At 39.7% G+C, this 19,709-nt stretch overlaps 1 protein-coding gene across 1 annotated transcript in view; it reads right to left on the minus strand.

Moving 5' to 3' along the window:
- The window catches only part of LOC127661444 (anoctamin-5-like), a 49,617-nt gene that overhangs the window by 17,013 nt on the left and 12,895 nt on the right, over positions 1-19,709 (minus strand). The window contains exons 2-7 of the mRNA XM_052152166.1: positions 19,264-19,308; positions 16,666-16,727; positions 8,789-8,896; positions 6,542-6,610; positions 4,305-4,709; positions 3,565-3,680 (exon numbers count right to left, since the gene is read on the minus strand). Coding sequence (XP_052008126.1) covers positions 3,565-3,680; positions 4,305-4,709; positions 6,542-6,610; positions 8,789-8,896; positions 16,666-16,727; positions 19,264-19,308 — 805 coding nt within the window. The remainder of the gene's footprint in view (positions 1-3,564; positions 3,681-4,304; positions 4,710-6,541; positions 6,611-8,788; positions 8,897-16,665; positions 16,728-19,263; positions 19,309-19,709) is intronic.

Here is a 19,709-nt window from a genome sequence, read left to right on the forward strand (position 1 = left end):
TCTCTCTCTTATGATATGTTTGTTACTCACTTCAGAGAGGTGTTCGAACACCCAGTGGGCGGAAAGGATCCGGGGGAACTCCTGCTTTCATTACGCCAGGGAAGCTCCACAGCGGCCGATTACACTCTCGCCTTTCGGACGCTCGCTGCACAAACGGGCTGGGGTGAGGACCCTCTCAAGCTCTTATACTGAAAGGGTCTCATCTCAGAGCTTCAGGGAGACCTAGCCTGCCGCGATGATGGAAAGACTTTAAACCAGATTATGGAGCTCGCCATTCGTCTCGATCATCTCATCCGGGCTCGCCGCTCATCGTACAAGACTAACTACTTTGTTAATCCCCCAGTAAGCACAGAACCCGAGCCTATGCAGATCGGCTTCACCCATATCACTACGGCCGAGCGTGAGAGGAGCAGGCGGCATAATCTGTGCATGTATTGCTCAATTCAGCAGAACGTAACTATGACGTGGGCGATCGCGAACTCCTGGCCATGAAGGCAGCCTTTGAAGAGTGGAGGCACTGGTTGGAGGGCGCGCGTCAGCCTTTCACTGTCCTCGCAGACCACAGGAATCTGGAATACATCAGATCCGCCAAGCGTTTGCATGCGCGTCAAGCTCGCTGGTCTCTGTTCTTTTCCAGATTCAAATTCAAGATCACTTACAGACCGGGGTTAAGAACGGGAAGGCTGACGCTCTCTCTCGTCTGTTTGATAGTCCCCATGAACCATCCAAACCCGAGTCTATTCTTCCCTCCACGCTAATTGTGGCACCCGTGCAATGGGATATAATTGCTGAGGTAACTGCTTCACAGCAAGATCACGCTGCCCCGCCAGAATGCCCTGCAGATCGCCTCTATGTTCCTCTCGAGCTTCGCCATCATGTCCTCCAATGGGTTCACTGCACTCCCATTGCAGGACATCCTGGCATCACGGCTACCACTCAGCTTGTCTCCAACCGTTTCTGGTGGCCCACTTTGCAAGCCGACGTCATCACTCTCATCCACCAATGCGTTATTTGCAACACCGTCAAATCCTCTCATCTCAAGCCTGCTGGTCTATTACAACCTCTGCCCGTTCCTCAGCGCCCCTGGTCCCACATTGCCGTGGACTTAGTCACTGATCTGCCTCGGTCCCAGAGACTCTCGACTCTGTGAACCCTTGCTGCCTGCCCTGACCCTTGCCTGTGTCTGATTACGAGTACTGGATTATCCCTTCATCAGAGCCTGTTTCTGTTTATGTCTGCTTCTCTCTGTTTGATCGCTTGTGTTAATAAACTACTGCAAATGGATCCAAACGCCTCTGCCTCTGCACTACAGAACACTTCGCCACCACAGGATCCAGCAGATTTGTTCCGCCTAGCCCACGAGGTTTCTTCACAAGCATCGGAGTTGGTTACACATCGTCAGCTGCTGGTCAAACTGACTACTCTCACTGAGGAACTAGTGAAATCTGTACGAGCACTCACCCCAGCGATCACGGCCGCCAATCAGGCTCCATCGCCCGCCGCACCTGCTTCTTCACAGCCTGTTGTGAGTACCCCTTCCAGCAATCCCAAAATGTCATTCCCCGAAAAGTTCACTGGATCACCCATCACGTGTAAAGGTTTTTTGATGCAGTGTGAGATCTACTTTAACCAGTCACGGGAGCATGCCACCGACGACAGCCATATCTCCTTTGTGTGTTCGCTCCTCACTGGAAAGGCGCTGGAGTGGGCAACGGCGATGTGGTCAGGAGGTCAGCTCTCTACTCTCTCTTATGATATGTTTGTTACTCACTTCAGAGAGGTGTTCGAACACCCAGTGGGCGGAAAGGATCCGGGGGAACTCCTGCTTTCATTACGCCAGGGAAGCTCCACAGCGGCCGATTACACTCTCGCCTTTCGGACGCTCGCTGCACAGACGGGCTGGGGTGAGGACCCTCTCAAGCTCTTATACTGAAAGGGTCTCATCTCAGAGCTTCAGGGAGACCTAGCCTGCCGCGATGATGGAAAGACTTTAAACCAGATTATGGAGCTCGCCATTCGTCTCGATCATCTCATCCGGGCTCGCCGCTCATCGTACAAGACTAACTACTTTGTTAATCCCCCAGTAAGCACAGAACCCGAGCCTATGCAGATCGGCTTCACCCATATCACTACGGCCGAGCGTGAGAGGAGCAGGCGGCATAATCTGTGCATGTATTGCTCAATTCAGCAGAACGTAACTATGACGTGGGCGATCGCGAACTCCTGGCCATGAAGGCAGCCTTTGAAGAGTGGAGGCACTGGTTGGAGGGCGCGCGTCAGCCTTTCACTGTCCTCGCAGACCACAGGAATCTGGAATACATCAGATCCGCCAAGCGTTTGAATGCGCGTCAAGCTCGCTGGTCTCTGTTCTTTTCCAGATTCAACTTCAAGATCACTTACAGACCGGGGTTAAGAAAGGGAAGGCTGATGCTCTCTCTCGTCTGTTTGATAGTCCCCATGAACCATCCAAACCCGAGTCTATTCTTCCCTCCACGCTAATTGTGGCACCCGTGCAATGGGATATAATTGCTGAGGTAACTGCTTCACAGCAAGATCACGCTGCCCCGCCAGAATGCCCTGCAGATCGCCTCTATGTTCCTCTCGAGCTTCGCCATCATGTCCTCCAATGGGTTCACTGCACTCCCATTGCAGGACATCCTGGCATCACGGCTACCACTCAGCTTGTCTCCAACCGTTTCTGGTGGCCCACTTTGCAAGCCGACGTCATCACTCTCATCCACCAATGCGTTATTTGCAACACCGTCAAATCCTCTCATCTCAAGCCTGCTGGTCTATTACAACCTCTGCCCGTTCCTCAGCGCCCCTGGTCCCACATTGCCGTGGACTTAGTCACTGATCTGCCTCGGTCCCAGAGACTCTCGACTCTGTGAACCCTTGCTGCCTGCCCTGACCCTTGCCTGTGTCTGATTACGAGTACTGGATTATCCCTTCATCAGAGCCTGTTTCTGTTTATGTCTGCTTCTCTCTGTTTGATCGCTTGTGTTAATAAACTACTGCAAATGGATCCAAACGCCTCTGCCTCTGCACTACACTAGCATTTGGATTGGAAGACAAATTATTTTAAGGGGTTGGAATTCGGATGGAGCGCCACCATTTCCGGAGTTGTGCGCGGAGATGGGGAGGGTGGCAGCTTTTGAGGAGAGGGCAGGTAGAATGCTGGGGTTAGGTATTTGATGGTTTTGGGGAAGGGATGAGGAGAGAGAAGTTTAGTCTAATTATGTATGTTTATTATATATTTTATTTATAATTTTTTATTTAATTAAATTTGTTTGTTTGTGTATTATTTTATGTGACCACAGGGGTGTTCATTGGGGTTAGTGTGGGGTTGGTATTTTCTCTGTTGTGTTTTTTTCTTTGAAATCAATATAACATTTTAATTACAAATTCCAAAGAATCAGCAGCCGAATAAATTATAATCATCTTCTCTTGACATTAATTACACTTTAAGCAAAAATACCATAACAAGACAATTATTTACAGCACTCTTTGTCAGGTGTCATGTTACAGTATGTACGCACAGCAATGTGTCTGCAGTGTCCTCACTTGATCAGATTGAGTGGCTGCCACTTGTAGAAGCATAGGAATCGAGCCCAGTATTTATACAGGTGAAACCGCTCACTCTCACACTGCATGTCCTGTGCCTTCTTCCAATACCGACACTGGGGTATGAACAGAAACCAGATTAAAGCACAGCTAGACAACACTGGAGCTATAAATCTGCCAAAATGACCAGGTTACAGCAACAATAATTTCTATGAAGTTTCAAGATTGGTGAATGCTGGTTAGTGCGGGTCTAACTCATGGACACCGGCACCACAGGTGACTTTCAGATGATAAAGTGAAAGTGGAGATTAAATTTTATTTATTTTTTTGTAATATTTAAGACTTAAACATTCATCTTACAATATTAACGCTTATAATTATATAGATTTAAACACTGGAATCTTATGGATTACATTTATGTTTCCTTTATGTGATTTTTGGAGCTTTTGACCACCATTAGCTTGCATTGTATGGACCTACAGTGCTGATATATTTTTCTACAAATCTTTGTTTGTGTTCTGCAGAAGAAAGTAAGTCACACATCTAGGATGGCATGAGGGTGAGTAAATGTTGAACCCAGAATATTAATTTAAGCTAGTTAAAAAGCCAGGTCAGGACACCAGCAAACCAGCATCCAAAACACAACATTTGGCATTTTCAACAGGGAATCCAATGAAAAACCTCTAAGTTGAGTCAAAGTACAGAATTATGCATGAGCAGTGAATACATCTTGCACTTACGTCATGGAGGGGATAGGCTGAGGTGTATGTGCTGTTGCTTAGCAGTCGCTTAATTCCTGTCTTATCTTTCTCCATACGTTCTTCCTTGTAGTAAGGGCAGCGGGTGAGGATGTAGTACACAATCCTGTTGCGGGTGGAGGGAGGGAAAAATGTGTCCTTATTATCAATGAGGAAGAAGTCAACCTTGCTCTTGTCAAATGTTGCAGTGAAGTAGTCCGGCTCTGGCCTCATGATGTGCTCTGGTAATCGTATAGGATGAGTGAGCCACTCCAACGGAACGTCTCGTGCTTTGGGAATGTCACTTTCTTTAAAGGGCACTTTGATCTTTAGCACATCAGCATAGGTGGCCAACACTTCCCATGGAGCGTGGATCTTCAGATAATATGTCTTACGATCATCAGACTCCTGCAGGGATAGATATTTTGAAGTGGTGAACTGAAACCCTATTATTGAATGCATAAAAAGATTAACCTCATGCAACCTCGTGTCCACATGTGTGGACATTGTATTTTGGCTTCACTATATGCAACGCATAATTTAAATGAATAAAAACTGACTGACTCATTAGCTTCACAGATACTATGGACTTCCTTGTGCCAGTCTCTCTCTCTCTCTCTCTCTCTCTCTCTCTCTCTCTCTCTCTCTCTCTCTCTCTCTCTCAGTGGCGTGGCTGCTTATATGCTACTCTCCCCATGCTCACTGGAATTAGAAACAGGTGTTAGACATAATTTAGCTCAGGTGCAAGCGCCCTCCGGACGGACGCGTGACCATACCCCCGTTGTCACATATTCACACCACCCGACTCAGCCTGGGGAGACATCCGGCCTGTCTACCACCCCCCCATTTCTGGAAAGAAAGTTGGCGCTCCCGACCTGTGGACCACCTTGATTTAAATGGCTGAGAGCCAGATAACACCGGGTGATCCGTGCGTGGGTATCTTTCATGCGGTGGAGCCATTGGAGTGGGACGTTATCGGAGCAGCCGATAGTACCGGAGAGTGAGGACAGCCCACATGATGGTGAGACACTCCTTTTCCACGGTGCTGTGCATCGCACATTTCACATGTCATCACTTTTATACAGGACCCATGGGTGAGGCGGGAACTAACTGCGACCTCCACTCTATGTTTTGTTCCCTGAAATTGTATCACAAGGGTCACCACGGGGTAATTGTGAATATCCCCATACACATACTTCAACCTCACCCTTTTGGTTGTGCCCAAAGCCTCACGTTGAACCAAGCATTGGTGGATAGTGGTTTGATTATAACCCGTGTCCACCAATGCTTGGTCAGTACCCCTCTTGACTCTTACCGGTATCCAGTACCTTATCGCTTTCTCTCTCTTTGGACGGACAATTGACCATGCCCCTGCTGCCACAGCAGCTTTAAAAAAATCTGTAAATTTTTCACATCTATCATCACGCTGATAAACATGATGTCTACATATGTGGACACTGGCAGCACATTTCCTCAAAAGTAGAAAAACATAGTGAGCAAAGGAGCAAGGGAGTATCCATAGCTCTTTATGCAGCTACTAAGTGCATTCAATCCTAAAGTTCAACCAAGGGCAGGTAGAAGGGGGTGAACTTTTCAGGCAGTTCCATAGGCAAGTTGAATAGGCAACCTACTTCAAACCTAAAACTACCCCGCTTATAATTAATTATATTAATTACATTAATTCATTACATTACGTCTGCCCATGAAAAAGTATCTTTAATAGAAGCCAAAAAAGGAGAATGGATGGTGTTCACAACATCACAAAAGAAGATGTGCCCAATGTGCCTATATAGTCTACATACACTGACACATACACATAGAGTTTCTTTAAACTGTTTTTCCTAAAAACAAGAAAAAGCATGCCCACTGAGTATTTCAACATGAGCTCTTAATCACTCTATAGCGAAGTTCACACCAGGTAGGTTGTGTATGAAAATTAGATTTGTTTATTATATTTAGCACATAACTTACGAAGTACTAATCTTCTTCGTCTTTGTTTTTCCTGATTTTTAGTTTGTTTGTTTATTTAATTTTAATATAGTATATTTTGTAGCAAAGTAAGCAGTATTTATGCGACAGAAGGGGGAAATAGAAAAAAAGACAAAAGGAATATTCAAATAAAATCATTACAGTTCAAAGAAAAGTCTGAGCATGATATCTGACATAAGAGGAATATAACAGTGGCATTATAGCAGTGCAACCATAAGGGGTCATCTGTGTGCCTTAATTCAGCAACTCACCAATTTATCTTCAGTCTCCAGCTCAAGACCAGCCTTCTCCAGGTTGGCTTCAAATTCTTTTCTTCTCTCCTGGAAGACAGACCACATCAGTGCCAGATATAATTTATTATTATTTAAAAAAAAAATAATAAGGGGCTTTTAAATAAAATTCTAATATTCCAGGCAGAGTTTATATAGAATTAATAGATTTACTAATAAAATTAAATCAACATCAAACACAAATGTAGCTGTAAATAGTACACAAAAAATGTGATAAACACTAGAAGAATTTTAAATAACTGGTCTCTATTTTAGATTGTACAGTTCCCTTCAGTCTAACAATAGATTTGTTGTTTCATATTTTAGAGTTGTTAGGAGTATTTTTTGACATTCATTGTTTTCAGAAATGATCTTTATTTTTTGTTATAAAAAAAAAACAATGCATATTAGCTACACATTCACTATGCTCTAAGACAGGAAATACAGATATCTTACAGCTACAGGTCACAGCAATGTTTGCCGAGGTACAAAACCCATGCTAAACCCAAAACTAGATAAGCCTTAAATAGAATGAAAATGAAATAAATCAAAAGCATAAACCTACTGTATATGTTATCAGGGTTTGAAATTATCTTTTTGGCTCACCGGCCACTGTGGAATGTAGTCAGGGCTGGACTGGTAATCTGGCATACCGGGCATTTTCACGGTGGGCTGACGCACTTTGGGGCTGATCAGGGGCGGACTGGCCATTGGGAGAACTGAGCGGGCCGGTCGGTCGGCCGCGAACTGGGCCGAATGGGCAGCGATAAGCTAATATGAGCTGCCGCGTTATGCAGAACGGACCACAAAACGGTGACGCGATATGCAGAAAAGGACAGCAGCAACTTTGAGTGGGGTGGGGGGATGTGTTTGGATTTGGGAATAGCTTGACTTGAGGGTTGTAAACAAGTCTTGAAACCCTTTCGAGAAAATGCGTATTTCCCACAAGCTTTGGTGACCTATGGCTACTTCAACTTATGGAACACAATCTCAAGCAGGTGTCTCAAGGGATTTAACCTTCACAAAGCGGAGAGCCTGACCGCACGTCACCTCACCATCATCAGTAGGAAACAGAGGCTAAATCATGAAGGATCAAACAGGTTTAACACCAAACCCTTCAGTGTTTTCAGTCACTGAGCAGAATGAGTGGCTCACTTCTGATTTTCTGTGTGTATTCTGTGTGACTGTATTGTGCAATGGTTTCATTGTGACACAAAGTCAGCAACTTTACTTGCTTCTCGATGTGCAATATGACCCAGAAGACATCTCGCCCCTAACCATCATCTAGTCCTGTAGCACCTACGTACCGGTCCTCACCCTTATATTTTAATGCATAGCATGCAATATTAAGCAAATCATTGTTTAAAGGTGAAGTATGCAATTTCTGTGTGACTAGCAGCACAAAAATAGAATTGCAAAATGAACATCGTTTTACATCAACTTTCTCAGATACTCCCAATTTTTTCAATTTGTAAGGTAATTTGTGCATACATGCACAAAAAAAGGCAAAAGTTTGGAATAATGTACAGATTTAGCTGTTTCGGAAGGAAATTGGTACTTTAATTCACCAAAGTGGCATTCAACTGATCACAAAGAATAGTCAGGATATTACTGATGTAAAAAACAGCACCATCACTATTTGAATAAAAGTAATTTTTAATGAAATCTAGACAGGCCTTTTCCAGCAGCCATCACACCAAAACCTTATCCTTGTGTAATCAAGCTAAATTGCTAATTTGTTACTAGAAAATCACTTGCCATTATATCAAAAACTGTTGAAAGCTATTTGGTTCATTAAATGAAGCTTAATCCTATTGAGATTTTGTGGGATCAGCTAGACTGTAAGGTGTGTGAGAAGTGCCCGACAACACAGTCACATCTATGGCAAGTGCTACTGGATGCGTGTGGTGAAATCTCACCTGAGTATCTGGACAAACTGACAGCTTGAATTCCAAGGGTCTGCAAAGCTGTCATTGAAGCACGTGGAGGATTTTTTTATGAAAACTCTTTGAAGTAGTTTAAGAAGTTCTCAAAAAAAAAAAAAAAATCTAATTTTAATTGTAATTTTTCACATTATTAATGTCCAGACTATATACATTGTGATCAGTTGTATCCCACTTTGGTGACTAAAAGTACCAATTTCTTTCCATAAGAACAAACTGTACCAAACCTGTATTCCAAACTTTGGGCCATCAGTGTATGTGAGTGTTTGTGTTTTTAGTGGCATACCGCTTTCTTGTCTCCATCCTTGTCATCAACATAGGACAGGACAAAATCGATGCGTCGCACACCATCCCTGAAGTACACAGAGTCCCAGTTCTGCTCAAACTTGTCTATCTACAGACAAAACAGAGATTCAAATCAAGAACAAACTCTCTCATAGACAACTACGAGACCATAGAGACTTTGAAAGTTGCCTTCATTCACAATGAACAAAACGGGACATGACGCATGTGATTTCTATTAGGTGTGAGGGTAGTTAATTTTTTCCAGATGCCAACCCCCCAACAGACCCAGATACTCATGTATCATACTGCATGATTATTCACTGTAGTGCACAGGGTAGTGAGTGTAATGAGAGAAAGCTGAGTAAAACATCATCCCACTAGCACTGCAGAAATAGCATCATGATGGCACAAGAGGCTCCAGGAAGATCTGCTGTGAGATGTGCAGACAAAACCAGAAGTAAGAAGAGAGAGTTTACTTCTCATACAGATAAACATTGTATGGAGCACAACACTCTCACACACACATACACAGACACACACAAACAGAGAATGATGTACAAATATGAATGAAAAACAAAAACGTTTGCTGTCCAACTTTCCTTACAAAAACATACTGTGGCAAAAATAATAAGTGAAAGTTTAATTATAACCATGGCATAATATAATCAATTATATATATATATATATATATATATATATATATATATATATATATATATATATATATATATATATAGATATGTATATTATATAATCTTCTATAAAAGTTCATAAAAGTTCCACAGGCGCAGAGGAGGAGAAATGCCAGCTCTGGTCACAAAAATGCTGCCCCAGACTTTATGGCAAGCCAATACAGATAAGTCACAAAAATGCTTGTGTGCTCGGCATACTAGCCTAAACACGGCCGTTCAGAGAAAGGAACAGAGAAACCTATTAAACTAAATAAAGTAGGTGCTGCTGTGCATTGAGGAGTCAAAGGCTATTTTATTGCAGACCACTAATTAAATGGGAGAGAGTTGACAGGAACACTTAGTTCAGACATGTACATTGTTAATCAGCATTATGGTTCGGGGTGGGGCACCCTTTCTCCCTATGTTGCTTTGGTAGGAAAATATTATTGATCACTATTGATCTCAAAATCCCAACCTTCAGTATCAAGAAGCTAAAGCCTTTGAGCAATTTGTTGTGACTGGAGCAGAATGTCGAAAGAATGGGAATGGTTTGAACTCTTCAATAATGTCTAAGGTCTTCATATAATCTAATCACTACCCTCCAGTACTGATTGCTTTAAGACTAGGGCTGCAACTAACGATTATTTTCATAATCGCCTAATATAACGATTAATAGAACAATTATTCGGTTGATTATTGCAACAATTAATCAGTAGCTCTTAGCCGATTATTCAGGTTGTACCTTGACATAAAATTTTGTATTAAATGTGCTCACTAACAATAAAGAGGACAAAAGCATCTTTTAAAATAACTCTAAATGAAATTCATTGAATTAACGGGGGAAACAATCTTTTTATTAAGTTTAATTTAGTAAACAAATTCACTGGGAAAAAAATCCTATTGTTATCAAGTGTTTTTGTCTTATTTTCTATTTAAATTTGTCTACAAATCCTTAAAATAAGATGCATTTACTTGAGAAACAACATATAAGATATTTAGACTTACTTTAAGAGACTGTATCTTGAATATAAGTGTATTTTGTATATAAGTGTGTTTTTTCACTTGTTTATTCTTCTGCCAGTTGTGAGATCTATTCTCAGAAAGCCTAAATATCTAATATGCTGCTTCAGGTAAATGTACTTGTTTTAAGGATTTTTAGATATTAAAAAATATTAAAATATATTCAACATTCTCAGACAACACATCTTTCTTCTGCAGTATAGCTCCTAAAGTAAATGTACTTTATTTTAAATGAGTTTTAGATATTCATACTGGAAAACAAGCCAAAACAACAATACATTCAAAACTTATTTTGTTGCAGTGTATATAATAGGTGAAGACTAATTATCTCACCTTTCTGTTCACATTGATCCATCTTTAACTCTCAAAAAACAAACTCCCTCTTCTTAATAGAGCTAATAATCACAGATTTTCTAACTGGAGCAAGAGAGCATGAGGGACGACTGTGCCTGCGACAGAGTGTGCATAAGCCGGTTGCAGTTTCAATCTCTCCCCCTCAGATCGGGTCACTTCACGCAACTCATGGAAGTGGTGCTGACCACACAGAAAAATGCCAGTTTCGGAGTTTGTACTTATTTACATGACCTGCTTCCTTATTATTTGAACTGTAATAAATATGCATTAAAGATATAATGGCGAAGTGTAAAACAGCATGTTTAAAGATGCTCTGATATGCAAGTTTTGCTTCAGTGGAACAGCAGCTCCGGCTCTGCTTTATTTCACAACAGGAGTGCTTCTGTATTTAGTTATTTTGTATTTTTGTATAATTTCCTCATACTTTGAGATCTACATCACCTGAAACTGTTTGGAAAGTTTAGAGTGCATCTGGACTGTGAGCTGTGTTTTCTCTCCTCAATCAGGCACGAACTGCAGTGTTGCTCTCACGCGCTATCATGTTTCATATCTGATCTCATGTAATGTTGACTAATAATTTCAGCCCTATTTAAGACTGAAGGACAGTTTTCACAAGTAACTCGGCAATAACAAAATAATCTATACAAAAGGCACGTTACTCTTTTGTACATTCCAGTATGTTAGCGAATAGAAGTGTAAAATATCACACAACACATTTGTTCTAGTAATGTTTTTTCTACAAGGATAAGTCCATAGATGTCAGTGGACGCATGGCCCATAGAGCACTGTTGAAGCAGTGCTTCAATGGGAGTCTATAGCAGATACCTATACCATTAGATTTCAGGGAAGTAAACATCGATCCTCATCGGAGAGGCTCTAAATGTGCCATTTTGGGTTCCCGAATGGATGACATGCTGCTCTGGGAGTCAAAGGGATCTTCGCAAGAACTATTTGGATTGAACTTGCATCTGATTGCCTATTGGACACTGGGCTTTAAATCAATGGGGGGTTTTTGTACCGCCTGGAAACCTGGCTTCTCTACATGATGATTGGTCGAACTTTCAAATGGGTGGGACTTCGCCATAAACGGCCAATAAATGAACTACATTTGAAATGGCAATATTTTGTGATTGACAGATTAAGAAATGTAAAAGCTTGAGCACAGTGTTTGGTGGCTACCAGGGGGGCAGGAATTGGCTTGTAAGCAGGTCTGTTAGCCCCTGCTGATAGATGCATGAACTACACCCTCCGGAGCTTAAACCTGAAGTATGTAAATTCTGCGCCACCAAACATAACTGCAAAAATACTTTTTCAAAGCAGCTTTCTCAATATGTCACCCATCTGCCTTAGGTAAAAACAAAGTGACAGAATTGTTGGGACGGGTCTAAGCAAGATTCTCAAAACAAACAATGCAATTTTCATCACGACACAGAAAGACAGTTTGAGAAAATGTAAATATGAATGGCTTACTTATAATTGTTTCTGCATATTAAGCTGGGATAGGAGAAAGATTTTTAACACAGAAAAAGTTACATCCTTCAGCATTAAGAGCATGTTTCCCCATTGACATCCATTTAAAACAACCATCCATTTAAAAACAACCATGTATTCTGACAAAATATATATATTTTTAGACAATTTTGATCACAAACATTTCATTACATCGCACTACATCTTTTTCTGGTGACCGAAAAGCATGGAATTTACTTTCTTTTACCTTCTCATGCTATTAATGTCCAAGCTCGTGCACAAGCCTGAAGCATCAGCCCCAAGCGGAGCGGCCAAGCAACAGCAAGGGGCTCGAGCACTTGCGTGAGGTTGGAAACAAACTTAACTCACACATCCTTGTTTGACACACAGCAAGAGACGACGATAAGGTACCTGTTCTTGTACCAGTGCAAATCTTTTGCATGTGAGAGTCTGAATACTCTAATAAATAACCGGTAACTCTTGATTTTGCAGTCTTGTATCATGGATATATATAATATTAATATTTATTATAAAAATCTGTTAAAAAAAACATAGTGAATGACTCTGTAATGCATTATTCATGAAACATCAATCTGGAATTATGCCACATTTAAGACAGCTTTTAATTGTGCTAATCGGCACTCTTTAGAGTCTGGTGTAAAATTGTATTTGACGTTTATTTAGTTATTTGTATTTTTTTAACCTAATTTTATCACCTTGGCCACACTCACATTACTGTAGCCTATCATTACCATGCGCATGTTGTGTTATGAGCGCTGTGACATAATTATTTCTGAGGGTGCAGTGCAAGACATCTGGTGTAAAGATTGTGCAAGCTTCTGGGGGAGGGGGACCCTTCTTGAACATGGGAGGGGGGTACAGTGTGCATAATGTACATGTCTCCACTGATCATGGTATATATATTGTACTTGCTTGTTTTTATTATGGGGGGGTTGCCTACCCCCATCCCCATGGAATATACACCCCTGGCTACACATAGGTATTTGCAATCTGACATAACATTTATTTCATCTTTCATTATCAGACACTTTGCCAATTTGGCTGCAAAAAACAATTGCTGTGCTTCCCTACTTTTGAAGTACCAGCCCCCACTGCTACACTCTGTGCTGTATATAAGCACTAGCATCTTCATATCAATGTTAATCATGATGAAGTATAAAACAGAGTGACAAATGCATTGCTTGTGTTTAAGACAAATATTGAAGGCCCACCCTTCCTGTTCAGGCTCATCTCTCTATCTCTCTCACACACACACACACACACACACACACACACACACACACACACATTGAAGGAGAAGGAGAGTAAAAGAAGAAGAAAAAACAAGGTATTGATATGGTCCCATCTCAATATATTTAGCAGAAATGATCATTATTAACAAGAAAAAAGGCCACTAAATTCAAACAATACACCATGTTAATTCAGTCAGCTCTGAGGATTGAACTAGAGTGTTGAGAGTTAGGCAACTGTGGATGTTTTATAACACATGTGATTTAATGCAATGCGGTACACACACACACATATACATATACATATATATATATATATATATATATATATATATATATATATATATATATATATTTGTTTTATTTTTTTTACTCGTTTTGCCTATAGCAGTATGCACGATTTGTAAACTTCACAAAAAATGTAATGTTCAGCAATGTTTAAATAGTAATTTAAAACAAGCTCCACAAAGTTGGCAACAATCTCCCCTTGGGCCTGAACATAAACAATGTATCATACCTCAACTGTAACAGCCATCATATTTTGCATAAAGTGCTCCAATGTTGGCGTGTGACAGGGAGAATGTAGTGTATAAAATTTCCATGTCACGTGCTGCACACTAACAGAAAGACCTCTGATATGAACGTTTTACTACAGACTCCTCCTTACTACAGACAACTGGGGGAATTTCTTGTTAACACATACCTTTCTTCTGTCTAAGTTAAAGGGATAGTTCACCCAAAACTGAAAATTCTGTTATCATGTACAGACCCTCGTGCGGTTCTAAAGCTCTTTGGCTTTATTCTGTGGTTTAAATGACATGTTAGGCAGTATTTAAGTCCCAGGCACCATTCACTTTAATTGCATCTTTTTCCATACAATGAAAGTAAATGGTGAGAGCTGAAGCGGTCATTCTCTAATATCTCCTTTTGTGTTCCTCAAAAGATAGAAAGTCATACTGGTTTGGAATGACATGACAGTGAGTAAATAATGACATAATTTTTATTTTCGCATGCACTATCCCTTTAAGGCCTTTGTTAGAGAGCGCATGTGTACACAGCAAAGTCCTCATTTCATAAAGTGACATAAGATAAAAAGATAAGTCTACTGGAATCTGATGCCTTTGCCTTGAAACCTCTCTTGTAAAAATCTTGAATCAATGTTGTGGGGCTGAGATAATCAAGCTGCTTATTGTAATACTTTATAATTTTGTAGATTTTTCTAAAGAGTGGTGCTACAGCTTCACCTCTGGATGCTCCCTCACAAAAGTGATTTCACAGGGGTGAGTAATTTCACAAACTTGCGGTTATTTATATCTCTACCTGCCAAAAAAACACTCCTTTATATAGTGCTGCTGATTGCACTGAGGAGGAATGTACAATTACTCTGCTGACCAAACAGCATATCTAGTCACCAGCATGCAGTACGTTGTATCTTGAATGCTGGTCCAAAAAATGGGATTCTGGTTTGCTGGTGTTCCAACAAGGCTTTCTGGCTACCTTACCCAGACATCCTTGGTTAACCAATAACCAGCATTACCAGACAAACCATATAGATTTTTTGTTTTGCTGGTGAATAACATAAAAATATAAAAAAATAAAACAATAATAATCCCTGACCAGCAAAGGAACTGTGTGCTGGTTAAGCTGGTCTTTTCAGCATGGTATCAAAGTGTACATTTAAGACAAATATAACAAGGGCATAATTTATTGATGCTTTCAGTTCATGTTTACATATTTGCATGTGAAAATGCCAAAGTCAGTGCTGAGGAGAATCAGATGCCTTAACATGACTTTAAAGTAGAGACCTTATGTGCTGCAGCAGAACAGTTGTAAACTAAAAGGAATACAAAATCAGGCCCATTGTTTACTCAGATGAGGTCATCCTACACTATCTCTGATGCAAATGGGACAATCATCCTTTATAATACATAAACAGCTTCTAACTTATTCACATGAGTACTTGTGGGAGAAGCCTCTCCATACCTTTTGACCTGTTTTCGAGTGCTCCATTTCTTCAGATTTAGCAGACTCATGGACTTATGCAGAGTTTACACTACATGATTTTAGGCCCGATTTTCGATCGCTGAAAGCATTGTAGAGATTGTCGACAAAAGCCCGAAATCGTAGGCAAATCAGAGCTTGCTCTTGTGAACAACAAACGCAATGTATGAATTATCAAAGACGCAATTTGAGAGAAGCGCCGGTGCTTCGCCGATGTCAGCAAGACATCTAGGATGTTAAATATCTGGACCTGTCTGCGATTCCAAATCGTGCAAAGTGAAATATGTTTTGACTGAATACAACAGCAGCGTAGACCTACAGCCAATGAGAGAGCAAGAAACAGGGCACGGGAAGTTTCAGTGGGAGGAGTCCTGATGTACCTGCAACAGAACATCAATTATCATGACTCTTTATCAATAAAGTCACATTGGACCGAAGAAATGGAGGAAAAATTTGTGGAACATTGGCAGGAGCATCAGTGCATATTTGATGTTTCCTCTGAACTGTACCACAACCGGGTGGAGAAAGAGAAGAGTTGGAGAGAAATTGCCAATTCTCTTGGACAGTCAGGCAAGCAAATGGGTAGATTTTTCAATAGGAGGTACTTTTTCATATTGTAACCAATAAATTATATGATTAAAAACATACACATCATATTCTGAAATGCATAATATATAATCATGCATTTGTTTTCATATCTCGTATCACTTCTCGCGTGTACTCTGTTGTGAAACATAATTTGGAGTCCAGGCAGTGTTGTCTGGGATTTGTCAATAGTGAAATGTTTTGTAATGTGTTCACCCCTGTTGCTGATTCCTTGTGTAATTTGAAAACACTACAACTTCCATGACAAGACAGACAGTTGTGTAATATGAACGGTGCCACAATCCGACATATTTGAAAGCTGTGTATTGTGTGGAGGCATTAGTATGCTCACACATCTTTTTTAAAAGCAACTCAACCTCAGAATATGAAAACAATATGTATATGTATTTTTTATATATATGTTACAACAAAATACCATTCTTCACATTAACATTCAGTTTCCTTTGAAAACAAGGAAGAGATATGAAAGGAAATGAGAATGAAATTAGATGAGTCTGACATCTTACCTCTTGATGACCAGGCAGCTGTGTTCCTCGGTCAGAGATGGAGTTAATGCTGCCATTATTATCTGTGCATGAGACACAGAAAAAATGGTGAGTATTTATCAGAGCTAAATATAAAAGTGCTTTATGGTAATTGGGTTAAACTAAAGATTTCCTGCACCTATGAAAACAAAATATTTGGGTACATAAAAATAGTTTTTAGGTCCTTCCTGCCCACACATTGTGGAAGGCTGCCTACGGTGAGCAGTAAAAATGCTGACAAGCAGAGACTAGAGATATTCGAATGACAGCTAAATTGATTTCTTCCCACTGTGTTTCAAGAGGCATGGGAAGGAGTTTCTGAGGCCAAAGGAATCTTTATTTTTCTTTGCTGAAGAGCAGCTATAGCTAAAGTAAATTCCAGTTATACAATGTGTTTGATAAATATTATAGCGGACATAGTGAAATATCACAAAACTTGACAAAATGCAGTAGTATGTGACATTTCTCTGTCTTTCCTGTTCTTTTCTCTCTCCCCCACCCACTCTGACAGACATTCCATTGGTTAGTCAGTCAATGCCTGTAAGCTGACTAGCCAACTTTATGGGATAAAAGCACTTCCTGTGGTGAACAGACAGGCAGAGAGTTTTTGTACCAGAATACACACAATGCATAAAACCAGGCTAGTGTATGATGTCACACATACCACAGTAGGGAGAAGTCTCATATTGCCAGCCAAACAGAGTGGAGATAGTTAAATCTCCAAAAAATTGCAATAGTGCAGATTGTTTTATATACTACATATACTGCCTTTCAAAAGTTTGGGGTCACTTGACTGAAATGTTTCTCATGATCTTAAAAATCTTTTGATCTGAAGGAGTATGCTTAAATATTTAAAATTAGTTTGTAAACAAAAATATAATTGTGCCAACATATTAATTTAGTTCATTACAAAACTACAATTGTATTAAAAAAAAATATGTTTTTGAAATGGATGACTTGGACCGAATAATTAAGAAAAGCAGCCAATAAGTGCCCAGCATAGAGGAGAACTCCCAGGGTGATACCTCAAGAAATTGGTTGAGAAAATGTCGGCAAAATCTAAGCAAAGAGTGGCTACTTTGAAGATGCTAAAATATAACATATTTTTAATATATTTTTAGTCACAACATAATTACCATATTTACATTTCTATTATTCCATACCAGTTTTGATGACTTCACTTCTAATATGTGAAGAAAAAATTATAATAAAGAATGAGTAAGTGACCTTAAACTCTATATGACCCTATGTATGTACATACATACATACATACATACATACATACATACATACATATACCACACTAAGGTTTAGGGTCACTTACTCGTTCTTTAATTATTTATTTTCACATTTTAGAATAACAGTAAAGTCTTAATTATACTATGGAATAATAGAATTGGAAATATGGGAATTATGTTGTGATAAAATAAATCAAAACGGTGTTATATTTTAGCATCTTCAAAGTAGTCACCCTTTGCCTAGATTTTGCCGACATGAACTCTTGACATTTTCTCAACCAATTTCTTGAGGTATCACCCGGGATGCTTTTTATACTGTATTGAAGGAGTTCCCATCTATGTTGGGCACTTATTGGCTGCTTTTCTTTATTATTTGGTCCAAGTCATCAAGTTATAAAAATTTTGTTTTGTAATGAAATAAATTAATATGTTGGCACAATTATATATAATAATATAATATTTTTGTTTACAAAACTAATTTCAAACATTTAAGCAAACATTTGATCTCCTTCAGATCAAAAGATTTTTAAGATCATGAGAAACATTTCAGGCATGTGACCCCAAACTTCTGAACAGTAGTGTGTGTGTGTGTGTGTATATATATATATATATATATATATATATATATATATATATATATATATATATATATATATATTATACACACATTCCTAACTTTGTATTGCCATTTTGTGCCTTCCTTAGCACTGACAGCAACGCAAACTAAGAAAACATGAAGCTACACAACACTTCACCCATCAAACCAATCTCTCACATTCACACCTGTATCTTACACATGCAAGCAGCCATTGTTCTATAACAGTTTCACATCAAAACATTTAGAATGCATGAGAACATTTTTGATGGGAGTTGCTATAAACACATGGCTTGGGCAACCTAAAAAAAATGATCACATAGTGGGTCTGTTCTGGCATTTTTACAGAAAGCTGGACTGGAAGACAGCTAGACAGACTCATATCCTTATAACACAGAAAAGACCTGACATATTTAACAGCTATAAATCAATGATCAGATGAAGGGAAGGCAGATAGAGAGGAACCAACATTTGTACAGAAATAAAAGAGTGCATGAAGGCATCAACTTTTTATTCAACAATTATAGCATTGTAGAGTAATGTTCACATCCCCAAACATGTGGCATCACAGATGAGAACACTTGTTACAGTATGGTCTCTGAGACACTGACAAAACATAATTAAATGTTGAATAATAAAAAGAAATAAACTAGACAAATGAGAGGAAATTGATATAAAGAGAAAAAGTTGCATATCAGAGTGGAGAACGGACAGAAAACGGCACATGAAGTTAATCTCTGTCCGTACCTGCCTGAAAGGTCCTCCGGTAACCCGTCAGAACTGCACAGCCATCTTAACCCGTCATATGGTTAGGAGTGGAAAGATGAAGGAAACATTTTAAAACCACACAAACAACTTTTTCACCCAAAAAATTAAAATAATGTCATCATTCTTTTAAACTTTTTGTTCTTATAATCCTGTATGTTTTCTTTTTTTCTGTGAAACACATAGGGAGATGTTTGGCAGAATGACAGCCACAGTCACCATTCACTTACATTGTATTACTTTTCCACACAATAAGAGTGAATGGTGACTGAGGCTGTCATTCTGCCAAACATCTTTAGTTTTCTATGGAATAAAAGAAAGTCATACAGGTTTAAAACAACCTGAGGGTAAGTAAATTATGCCAGAATTTTCAATTTTCAGTGAACTTTCTCTTTAAAACCACTACATAAATATTCTGTTTGCTAGTG

Source organism: Xyrauchen texanus, chromosome 2 (genome assembly GCF_025860055.1).
Source record: "Xyrauchen texanus isolate HMW12.3.18 chromosome 2, RBS_HiC_50CHRs, whole genome shotgun sequence".
NCBI classification, from domain to species: Eukaryota; Metazoa; Chordata; class Actinopteri; order Cypriniformes; family Catostomidae; genus Xyrauchen; species Xyrauchen texanus.